At 43.0% G+C, this 12,813-nt stretch overlaps 1 protein-coding gene across 2 annotated transcripts in view; it reads right to left on the bottom strand.

Annotated features, from left to right (window-relative positions):
* The window catches only part of OLFM3 (olfactomedin 3), a 59,665-nt gene extending 57,748 nt beyond the window's left edge, over positions 1-1,917 (bottom strand). Inside the window, exon 1 of one of the 2 annotated variants that reach the window (XM_066624262.1) lies at positions 1,692-1,917. In XM_066624262.1, the coding sequence (XP_066480359.1) occupies positions 1,692-1,862 (171 nt within the window). In that variant the 5' untranslated portion in view covers positions 1,863-1,917. Of the gene's footprint in view, positions 1-1,687 lie in introns of both variants that reach the window. The other variant, XM_066624263.1, reaches the window with a different exon arrangement.
* Between the last annotated feature and the right edge of the window lie 10,896 nt (positions 1,918-12,813).

Genomic DNA, 12,813 nt, shown 5'->3' with positions numbered 1-12,813 from the left:
GGGGGGGGGAGGAGAGAGAGAGATTTGCCCAAAATCAGTCAGTGAGTCTTGTGGCCAAGAATGGATTTGAACCCAGATCTTGCCAATCCATATCCAACACCCTTTCCAGTTTCCCATACTCACTCTCTCAGAATTAAGGAAAGAATCCCCTATTTTTTTTTTATCAGGCAGATTTTTCAACTTCTGCCCAGTTCTTTCCTTGCATCTTACCTGAACCCCAAAAGATAGTTGGTTCTAGCATTTATGAAAAGACTGCAGTCAAATATATGTGTGTAAAAGAGATGCCAGCAAAAAGGGGGGGGGGGGAGAGAACACAATGTATGGTTCACATTCTTAATCAAACTTCATACTGAAGTCGAAAGAGCAATGCTAGTTTTCTTTAGGTGATCCTTCTAAGTGCATGAGGTCAAGCAGCGGCTGTATAGTTCAAAAGAATCCACCTCTTTCCTGAGCCTTAGTAGCTATACAATGGTTGGTATTATCCAGTTGTATTTCTTGAGAACATCTATAATTGCTCCCCCCCCCCACTCTGACATCTTCCTTTGAATCAATAGGCTATACTGGAAGATCCTTGAAAACAGTAAACAAGTAGTACCATGTGATCAGTACTAAAAGCTAATGACTGCAGTTATCTTCTCTTTTCCACAGACTATTGGCAAATTAAACATTGATCAGTAAATGAATCAAGTTTCACTTTTAAAAAAATCAGCCCTGGAAGCTGCTCTGCCTGGAGTGATGATGGCACTAACACAGAATGAACATATTGGTTTGGAGGAAGGCGTGCTTGCCAATGTTTAGTGGAGTGCCTTCTCGTCAAACTTTCATTAGCTCTCTTGCATTGAATGAGATGGCAAAGGAGCCAGAACTCATCCGCTCTGCTGAGCTATTAAGCGAACACCAAAGAGTACCAAACAAGATAAGAGCCATTTGGAACAGTCTGCTATTATGTTGAGTAACATTTACTGGCCTGACCACATACAAACAGCAAAGAGTCATAATGGAAGTTTCAATCCATAAGGGAAAGTCCCTGAAGATCTAAAGCTTGTCATCTGGAAATAACTACTGGCATTCTTGCCTAATCAACTTGCCTGTGAGTTGAGGATTATTGGGGGGGGGGGGGGAGTCTGTAAGATTCCTACTTTTTCATTTAATTCTGTGATACAAACTGCACTGAAAACAGACAAAAGAGGAAAAACTCTTCTGCTGTGCTCTCTACAATCTATATTTCTTTTCTTCACAAGAGAAAAACCAAAAAAAATAACCCTAGTGATCTAATCTATTTGACTCGGTAGAACTCCAGCATGATTTTTTCTGGAATAATAATCCTATAAATGAAAGCAGCTTCCAGGAGAAGCAACAAGAAACCTTCCAGTAAAATTCTTGCACACAGCACAAGTGTTGAAGACAAGTAGTCGTCGGCAAACCAACTTAAAAATCTTCTCAATCTTCTCCTGCAAACAGCCTGCAAGGATTTTTTCCAAGTGTTCTGCAGTTGCAGGGTCTAGATTGCAACATGCATTAATTAACAGCCTACGGGATGCACACTTGAACAGATTTTATATGGAGGTAAACTTAAAATCAAAGACTTTGTGATCTCTTCAAAAAAATTATTGAGCAGAGCATCCTCCCTCTGCCCCCCCCGCTCCCTCCCCTCAACAAATGTAGGTTTTCAAGAGATTGAAGTTACTTACTAGAGTATTAGTAGTGGATAGTCTGGTGGTATTCAGTCCTACCAGCGATGGGAGCGTTTGGGACATCCAGTTGGAAATCATTGCCATGGTACTAAGGACAGCACCAAGCTTGAGCAGTGGAGGACTCATTGCTGTGGAGGCTAATGAGTTTTCATAGTGACTGATTATCATCCTAGTGCAGGCTGGCAGGGAGAGGCGTGCCTGCAGCTCACAATATCCACAGCATGAAAGAGGATCAGCCTCTCCAGATTTAATCTCACGCGCACACACGCACACGCACACACACACACACACAGAGTGCCTTCCTTCCTGGTACAGCTTCTAGTCTTCTCCCTTTACTAACACATTCTGGAGCAGGCTGTTCACAGACACACAATCCTTTTATATGCCTGTAATTATTTCAGCTTCTCTTTGGGGGGGGGGAGAGAGAGAGAGGAATGGAAGGTTCTAAGGAATCGGTTAAAATCTACTGAGGCTAACGAAGCATCACCAATAGGAATCAGGCATAAAGAAGTTAATCTGCTACACACAGTGAAGGGTATGAGATGGACCCTCTTCTCATTCACGGCTGATGCTGTGGATGAACAATGTAAATACTGAAAAGTTGGTGGGAGAGGCTTCTGATCTACTGAGTTTCAACATGCGAGGAGATTTTTTTAACAAGGCAAAATGTTGAAATATGCACCCACCCACTCACAGGCTGAAGAACTACTGCAGATGGCTTACCTAAGGCCACACCTAGCCGAAATGAGATTTGCACCCAGATCTACCTATGACTTTGTTGTTGAACTTGGATTTTGAGGGATGTTCATGCAACGATGTCACTCAGTGAATCAGACAAAATGTTATGAGAGGACTTGGTTGTTAAAAGTTTCTATTAGGTGGCAACTCTACCCCTGGACTAACTCTGAATGGGAGAAGACCCCACAAAAGAGGGGTATGGACACAGTCCCCTGCACCAAATGCATGGAAGAGGAACTGGGGACCAGGCCTGACAGGATCACCCCTAATGTCCATGCAAAGTGGCAGAAAAGGTTCACCTGTGTGTATGGGCTGTACAGCCTATTAGGTATAGCCTGATCAGATATAGAGGGAATGCATTAGAAAGGTTTCCCTTTCCAATGCTCCATTGAATATGTGGACATCAGGAAAGGGACAGGTTGTATTGTCTTACCCTTCTAGGTTTACAGTGTGAACATGGAGATAGGTTTTGAGCATGCCTCTAAAGTGTGATTATTACCAGGTGGAAAAGGTTATCAATTACCAGCATATATTGGGAAAACTGTAGCTCCTAGGCATCCTTATTAGTTGCAAGTTCCATTTTAATCACAGAGGGATGTACTTCCACACAACCTTTTACACAATTTAAATAAATACTCTACTTCCCTTAGAACAATGTTTCTCAAACTGTGGGTTAGTATCCACTAGGTGGGTCACAAGCCCATTTCAGGTGGTTTCCTATTAATTTCAATGTGTATTTTATTTTAAAATATTAGACTTGATGCTACCATGGTATGTGTTTGCATTTGGGGAAATGTTACAGAGCTGTACTTTTAACAGACTACTGTATATATGCTTTTAACAATGACAGTCAATGGAACTTACTGCTGTGTAAGTGTGGATAGGATTTCAGCCTTTGGGATGTTTGGGGAATTTTTAAAAACAGATCAGGAACTGCTTAGCAGCAGTTCCTCCTAAAAGAACTGCTTAGGAAGGTTTGTTTTTTGTTTTTTAAAAAGTATATAATTTTAAACTTATAATTTACTTGATTGATTGGATTGGATTTTGTCATATGAGGGGTGTTAAAATTTTTTCCTGCTTGATAAGAACATAAGAACATAAGAACAGCCCCACTGGATCAGGCCATAGGCCCATCTAGTCCAGCTTCCTGTATCTCACAGCGGCCCACCAAATGCCCCAGGGAGCACACCAGATAACAAGAGACCTCATCCTGGTGCCCTCCCTTGTATCTGGCATTCTGACATAACCCATTTCTAAAATCAGGAGGTTGTGCATACACATCATGGCTTGTACCCCACAATGGATTTTTCTTCCAGAAACTTGTCCAATCCCCTTTTAAAGGCATCTAGGCTAGACGCCATCACCACATCCTGTGGCAAGGAGTTCCACAGACCGACCACATGCTGAGTAAAGAAATATTTTCTTTTGTCTGTCCTAACCCGCCCAACACTCAATTTTAGTGGATGTCCCCTGGTTCTGGTATTATGTGAGAGTGTAAAGAGCATCTCCCTATCCACTCTGTCCATCCCCTGCATAATTTTGTATGCCACAATCATGTTCCCCCTCAGGCGTCTCTTTTCTAGGCTGAAGAGGCCCAAACGCCTTAGCCTTTCCTCATAAGGAAGGTGCCCCAGCCCCGTAATCATCTTAGTCGCTCTCTTTTGCACCTTTTCCATTTCCACTATGTCTTTTTTGAGATGCGGCGACCAGAACTGGACACAATACTCCAGGTGTGGCCTTACCATAGATTTGTACAATGGCATTATAATACTAGCCGTTTTGTTCTCAATACCCTTCCTAATGATCCCAAGCATAGAATTGGCCTTCTTCACTGCTGCCACACATTGGATCGATACTTTCATCGACCTGTCCACCACCACCCCAAGATCTCTCTCCTGATCTGTCACAGACAGCTCAGAACCCATCAGCCTATATCTAAAGTTTTGATTTTTTGCCCCAGTGTGCATGACTTTACACTTACTGACATTGAAGCGCATCTGCCATTTTGCTGCCCATTCTGCCAGTCTGGAGAGATCCTTCTGGAGCTCCTCACAATCACTTCTGGTCTTCACCACTCGGAAAAGTTTGGTGTCGTCTGCAAACTTAGCCACTTCACTGCTCAACCCTGTCTCCAGGTCATTTATGAAGAGGTTGAAAAGCACCGGTCCCAGGACAGATCCTTGGGGCACACCGCTTTTCACCTCTCTCCATTGTGAAAATTGCCCATTGACACCCACTCTCTGCTTCCTGGCCTCCAACCAGTTCTCAATCTATGAGAGGACCTGTCCTCTAATTCCCTGACTGTGGAGTTTTTCCAGTAGCCTTTGGTGAGGGACCGTGTCAAACGCCTTCTGAAAGTCCAGATATATAATGTCCACGGGTTCTCCCACATCCACATGCCTGTTGACCTTTTCAAAGAATTCTAAAAGGTTTGTGAGGCAAGACTTTCCCTTACAGAAGCCATGCTGACTCTCCCTCAGCAAGGCCTGTTTGTCTATGTGTTTTGAGATCCTATCTTTGATGACGCATTCCACCATCTTACCCGGTATGGATGTTAGGCTTGCAGCCATGACATCACTTGCAGCCATGACTTGCAGCCATGACATCACTTCCAGGTTAATGATACCACTTCTGGTGGGTCCTGGTGCTAAAACGTTTGAAAACCACTGCCTTAGAGAAAAAAGTCACTGAAAAGTTTACAAGGGGGCAGAACATTGACAATGTCCCCAATTCATCTGTAGTCCTGGGTGGGTGCTGACAACACACAATAACGTCACACACAGTCACATGGAACAACTGGCAGCCCTAGATGTATATGTGCCCTCTCACTCACATCAAAAGATGCACTGAACCATTTCAAGTGGGCTCAGATCAGCATCACAATTCAGATGGAGTTAAGTACAGTACTGATCCTGATCCGTATCTGAAACTACATCAGCAACATGTGTGGATAGCTGTTTATACTTGCGGAAGATTTGTCTTGCTGGCTCGAAACCTTATTCTCAAGTGGAGTGACAGTTCAATCCTATTGGGCTCTTGCTCTGGCGGAATGAATGCTCCATCAGTGTTAACTGCATTACGACAGTTGTAAAAGGCATTCCAGCAGTGTGTGGAGTTGCACATTGCTGGAACGCCAGCAGGATGTCTGGAGCCTTCCCAAGTGTGCCAGAGGATCCTTGCATACCCACTGACCGAGGCAGAATGGTGGGGGAGGTGAGATGATGCATGAGGAGGAGGGGAGACAGCAGAACAGGGCTGGGGATGTGCAAGAACAGGGAAGCAATGAGGCAGCAATGGGAGAAGTTCAAGCCCAGTTAGGGAGTGTGTTTGGTGGCAGTCACCAAATCAGAAGCCTCTTCCAGGACCTGATCCCATTGCCCAGGTCCACGATTTTGCTGGTGCAGGTACAAGTAGACCCCTTTGCACTCTGGAGGATTATCCAGTGGAGACCTCCATGACTGCCCCTTCAGCAGGATTTGGTGCAAACCATTTTGCATCAGCAGGGGGAGGGAGAGGATAGGATTGAGTGGTGAATGTTAGTGCCTGATGGCAGGCACATTCATCTGACCATATAGTATTAGATTAAATATTTCCTCGGCTTGGTTTATCTGACCAAATATTTGTGTTTCTTAAATCTGTTTTGGAAAGTGTATGCTTGCTAGGAGTTAGACACTAAATTGGACTTTGCATCAAGGACACACTGATCAAAAGTTTATTTGAAATAACAAAGGAGAATGTTCCTTTTGACTTTGTACCTAACAGATGGTTTGTTTGCAAGCAATATTAGACTGCTCTGCAAGTCTTGTTTGAATTAGCTGTATATAAAAGACTTCAGACTTAACCGATATGAAACTGTTGTGTTCAGGAAACCTAACTCTATAACACACAGTGATCATGCTCAGTATTCCATCAAACTAGCTTTTGTTTTGCTAAGACTGTGGAAAAAATGATATATCATTAATGAGTAACTTCAAATCATTTCCAAACTGATCTTTGCCCATTTTCATGTTTGAAAAGACTTTATCAAATACTACATGTTTCTGCTTATCATCCCTATTTGGAAAATTACTTTTTAGGCAGAATCCAGCTAACTCCAGCTAAATGCAAAGCATTTTCACGCCACCATAATTTCATCAGGAAAGAGAAAGCAATAGGATTTGAATATGGCTCAGTTTAGAGCACAGCTTTTTTGGAATAAGACCTTTGTAGCTTTGCTAACAGCTTGGAGTTTGTTTTTTGAATGCTTCAAATTACCAGTAGAGACTGTTGGGTTGAGAGGCTACATGCCTAGTTGAGGAATGTATGCCAAACCAACAAGTTTCTCCAAACTCTGCACCCTGTTTGGCAAGGGGCACGAAACTGAGACCTCCTTAATGAAATGGAGTGATGTGCTATTTATATAGATGTGTTTAAACCCACAAATGCTTCCATTGTCAATTTTTTTACTCTTCTTACCTCTCCATTACCACTTACAGATTTGGGGCTAGAGCAGTCCTCTACTTGCTGCATTTCATTGCCCTGGTGAGAGTAATTTGGGATGTACTAAGGTGTGAGAGAAGGATGCATATGCCTATAATTTAGATCAGCCATTTTCAACCACTGTGCTGTGGCACACTGGTGTGCCGCGAAAGGGCCACAGATGTGCCACAGGAATTTGGGGGAAGATTATTTATTAGTAGAGCCAATGGGGAAGTGAGTCCCCACTGGCAGCATGGTGTGCCTTGCCAAGTGTCAAAAACCTGATGGTGTGCCTTGACATTTTTAGTGCCTTGTCAGTGTGCCATGAAATGAAAAAGGCTGAAAATCTCTGATTAAGATGTTCTATTTTCAGTGTTCTCCTAAACAGTTTATCTCCATGGCAGAGAGAAGGGCAAGTATCTTCTGCAGGGAAAACTTACACAATCCTAAGACCGATTTTCTGATTTTTTGAAAAACAGTTGAAACAGGAACTATATGTCCACTGGGCTTCCTGTTTCCTGCTTTTCATCACTTCTGAAGCCCTCTGTTTGCACCTCAATCCCAGGATTAATCTATGCACTTTCCTGACTGGCCTCCATTTTGAATTGTGTACAAGGTTTAAACTTTAAAAATAATGCTGAATTAGGGTTACCAACTGAAGGGTATACCTGAAGGTTTATTTTCCAACCTGATGTAATGTGGGAAATTCCTGGGGGCCCAGGCAAAATCTCCAGGATGTTTGCGGTAGTCACCTGATTGATTCTCATTCCTTTGTACATTGTAGCCCTGTGCTGACTTTGCCCACGTTCACCTATGTGCCCTCAAATAACAAGGAAGCAGGATGCCCAAATAAATAAAGGGACAGAACAAGAAGGTGATAGAAAGCTTTATGTCAGAATTCTAAAGAAACAGTGTTTCTGCCACTCCTTTCCCCTCCCCCCAGCAGGAGACACTAGTGAAGCATCTTTTCATGAAACTAGCTTACAAAACTTACTGAAAATGGAAAGTGACTATACTGTATACTATACAACCATTGGGTTGAGGAATGCACTCAACAGATGGTTGATGCATTCCCCTTAGCCTTCATATACCCTGGGAGTGGACTGAAGAGTTAGAATTTCTTTTCATATTCACTCTCCCTAAGCCCAATTCCCAGAATGATGCCATGTCACTGGGTTGCCAAACCAATGATGTTTGTGCACAGAGACTGCACAGTTGATGGATGCATCTCTGAAGAGATTCTGCTTTACACTGATATCAGAGTAGCAGCAGGATTGACCAGGTTGGGTATTGGCCAAGGGCCAGTTCTCGCCACAAAGCCTGCCAGGCTAGGCCAGGCCATGAACCCTAAGTGCCAGTGGCAGTGATAATGCCCACTGCACCATAATGAGATTCTGGGGAGATTGGGGATACAGTGCAGAGCTAATCCACCTTGTTTGATTTGCCTTTCTATTTTAGCATACTGGCAGTTCCAAAACTGAGATGAACCTACATTATCACACATTGCAATGTGCTTCCAACAGCACAGATGAGGGGCTGATTTCTCAAGATACCCCCAGACAAACACTATTGTGACTGCTCCTCGTCAGAACTTGAAACACCATTTTTTTATTGCCCAAAACACGAAATGGTAAGAGAGAGATTTCTAAAGTAATGGCTGTCGAAATATTAAACCAGTGATTTTCAACCTTTTTCATCTCACGGCACACTGACAAGGCACCAAAAATGTTCAAGGCACACCACCAGGTTTTTGACAATTGACAAGGCACACCATGCAGCCAGTGGGGGCTCACATCTCCTACTGGCCCTATTAATAAATGACCTTGCACCAAATTCCTGTGGCACACCTGTGACCACTTGCAGCACACCAGTGTGCCACGGCACAGTGGCTGAAAATGGCTGTATTAAATCCTTCCTGACGCTGCAAGGCTAACACTATTTTTGAAGAGTCTTTGTAAAAACTGTATTGTAGATGTGGCAAACTTCTGTTACAATGAGTTTTTAAATTCTCATAGAATGATGTATGCCCTATGGGCTATTAAACCAAATGACCTTGAAACTTGAAGTGTAGAGCTATGCCCCAAGGCTCCCAGCAACCTGGCACCAACATTGAGCAGCTAGCTCAATGGGAGGCAGGATGTTGTAGTGCAGGGGTGTCCAAACATTTCCGCAGGAGGACCACATCATCTCTCTCTGACACTGTGCTGGGGGCCAGGAAAAAAAGAATTAATTTACATTTCAAATTTGAATAAATTTACATAAATGAATATATTAGACCTTGCACTAAGCAAGGTCAGCCTTTCCTTCACTGCCACTGCTGAATCACAGATGTAAAACAGCAAGCAGTGGAGGGCACCCTCATCTCACAGCTCACGCAAGAGGTTGAACAGTCGCCCTCAAGCTGAGAGCAGTTGTGTTGGGCCAGTGCAGGCTCCAGCAAGTCTCTGGGGGGCCAGAGGCTCATTGGAGACTGGAGGCTCCCTGTGGGCTAGATTAGCAGTCCCCAAGGATCGCAAGTGGCCCCCGGGCCAGGGTTTGGACACCCCTGATGTAGTGGTTTGTAGTGTGGAACTTAGACCTGGAAGTTCCAGGTTCAAATTGCTGCTCAGCCATGAACTGTCCTGGGTGATCTTGGGCCAGTCACAATCTCTCAGCCTAACCTCCCTCACAGGGTTGTTGTGAGGAGAGGAGGAAATATATATACCACCCTGCACTTATTGGAAGACGGGCAGGATAAAAATGTGAAAAATTTAAAAAAAAATATGAATAAATAAAATAGCTTTACATTCAGAGGCCTTCTCCATTATGAAATTCATTGCTCAAGGAACCCTCACTCCTTTCTTTTAAAAGTTGATTAACAGCCCAATCCTATGCATGTCACCTCAGAAGTAAGTCCCATTTGAGTCCATGAGGCTCGTAAATACCGCTTTTCAACTAAAGTTCACAAAGCGGTTTACAGAGAAAAATCCAATAACTAAATGGCTCCCTGTCCCAAAAGGGCTCACAGTCTAAAAAGATGCAAATGAATACCAGCAGACAGCCACTAGAACAGACAGTGCTGGGGTGAGGTGGGCCAGTTACTCTCCCCTTGCTAAAAAAAAAAGGAGCAAAAAGTGCTCCTTGAAAAAGTGCCTCTTACCCAATTAGCAGGGGTTACTCCCTGGAAAGTGTGGATAGGATTGGGCTGTGAAACTGTTTTTGTTTTTGTTTTAATTTCACAAAGGATTTGAGCCCTGGGAAGTGACTGAGGGCTGGCTTTCTTTTCATTAGCTCTTGTTTCATTTTATGGTCATCTGCTTGTTATTTTTATGGAAATTGTAATCTCTAACAGTACTATTTTATTACATACTATTTTTAAAAGATTGGGTGGAGACCTCTAGCAGCCAAAAATGGGATGTAGTAGAAGCCACACCAGTGCCAGTGCTTCACTGCATGGGGATTTAGGTAGGACTGGACTGAAAATGTACTATTTTCAAAGGGAACATTACAAGAGAATATTTAGCAGAACCATGCTACTGATATCCTGACACGTGCCAAATGCAGACCAAGTTTCTTTCCTCCAATGCCTTTCAAATTATTTCAATCAATCCCCCTGATTTAACCAAGATGTACAGAAAATCAATCATTGCCCGTTTCGAAATACGCTGTGATCTGCTGTGTAATTTTGTGAGGGACTTTGTGGCTTGGCTGCATGTTTGTACAAAAGAAATCTCAAGCTTCTAAATATTGAATGCTTTCTTGAAAATATCTGGTGCGGTGGAATACTGCTTCACTGAAAATAGACAATTCCCTGAAGTACGCCCTTGAAAATTGGCTAAGTCTTAGTTTGCTGGCAAATTAAAGAAACCAAAATTCTGTCTGAAACTTGTAAAAACTTGTAGCTTCACAGAAAATAAGCAATTAGCAGTTATATAAAGGAGACAAAGTCACCAAGAGTTGAACATGACTGTACGGATAAAACACACATAAAAGAGATTCTGAATAGCCTATATCACTCAAAGAATGGCAGTAGAACTGATGGCACAGCTACCTGGTGAGATTTGCAACCCACTCCTATAGACCTTTCACAACAGCATATCTCCTGATATGTCACAAGAACATAAGATCACAAGAAGAATCTTGCTGGATAAGGCCAAGGCCCACCCAGTCCAGCTTCTTGTATCTCACAGTGCCCCACCAGATGCCTCAGGGAGCACTAAGACAAGATACCCATAGCCTGTTGCCATTCCCTTGCATCTGTCATTTAGAATAAGCTGTCTCTAAAACCAAGAAGTTGCATACAGTCATCATAGCTTATAACCTGTGATGGACATTTCCTCCATAATTCTGTCTAAACCCCTTTTAAAGGCAACTAGACTTGGTGCCATCACAGCATCCTGTGGCAAGGAGTTCCACAGATTAATTACTAACTAGATAAAGTCATATTTTCTTTTGTTTATTCTAACTGTCCCACATGTCAATTTTAGTGGATATCCCCTGGTTCTGGTGTTTGTGGGAGAGGGAAAGGAACTTCCCTCTATCCATCCCATGCATAATTGTATATTTCTCAATCATGTATACATCCCCCCACTGTACGCTGGATCCTATCCCCCATTCCTGGCCCAGACCTATTCCCTGACCCCATTTGGACATACCCCAGTGAAAGAGCTGGTGTGGATCCAAGGAGACCTATTGACGGCCTGGTGGCCTACAGAGAGGTAACTATAACATATTTTCACTTACCTCTCCTGGGCTATATGGTTTCCCCCACACCACAGCACACAGCACATATTCCATTGCTGGTGCTGCATGCTGTGGACTGACTAGGGATAGGACTGGGTTGTTAAAATGGCTGTATCCCACCTTTCTGCTCAATGAAACTCCAAAATGGCATTCATAGTTTAAAACATTGAAACATAACTTATATTATAAGATCCAAAATTCTATGCAGAAAACAAAACCAGATAGATTGACAAGCAATTAAACAAAGAGAGAGGAAGCAATAAAAACATTTCAGCAATAAAATTCTGAGGCAAATAAAACTAGGGATGAATGAGCCTGGCCCCACCTGATTCCTCTCCCTTGTGTGGGATTAGCTCATCATACTCAGGGCACTTAAAAACTTGAGAAGCAGCTTGGCTTCTTCTGTGCCAACCTGAATTTATCTCCTCCCCCACCTCCCAAACTCTCCCTGTCCCATGTTGATTTATTCAAAGAGGTCAGCAAATCTGTACTTCCTGAGATTCCCTACACAATTTTTTACAGGATTTTTAACAGGATTTTGCTTGACCTTTAATTCCAGGCATAGGGAATAGTCTGGAACAAGAAATCTGAGGGCTTGCAAGGTTGAACAGGAGCTGGAAATCAATGACGGGCACAGTGTGTTCATTCCGCCAAAAATCTGGTCTGAAATACCCTGAGGAGATTAGTGGGGAATATCTCATCTAAGGAGAAGTTCTCATCTTCTTGAAGGAACAATAAGGAGGCACTGAGATCTGCTCTGCCACCGACTCCCTCAATGATCTCAGTAGGAGCACGAACCTCATAAAATGTGGTCGAAGCTGCACATCCAACTCTATCTGAATGCCGGGAGGATTAATTAGTCAGTGTTTGTAAAGACCACTGAAGATGAAAAGAGCCATATATCGGTACTAACCTGGGGCTATATGACTGGTGTGAAGCCAAATTAGAATTCGTGCTTCCTTTGTCAGGCGTGTGTTTGAGTTGAGGAGGTTTAAAAAGTTGCTGTAACTTATCTCAGAAAGGCAGCTTCTCTGCTTGCTCCCTCTGACAAAGGATTTATGGAGAGCCACAGCCTGTCTCTGAGGGAAAATGGAAAGCTGGCAGTAGCGAAATGAGGAAAAATGTCTCAACATGTAAAACTATATTACATTTTGTTGTTTATATATATATATATATATATATATCCATCGTTGCCAAACTG

This window comes from Tiliqua scincoides, chromosome 4 (genome assembly GCF_035046505.1).
Source record: "Tiliqua scincoides isolate rTilSci1 chromosome 4, rTilSci1.hap2, whole genome shotgun sequence".
Taxonomy (NCBI): Eukaryota; Metazoa; Chordata; class Lepidosauria; order Squamata; family Scincidae; genus Tiliqua; species Tiliqua scincoides.
Note: the sequence above shows the minus strand (reverse complement) of the source record. Positions and strands in the feature narration are given on the sequence as shown.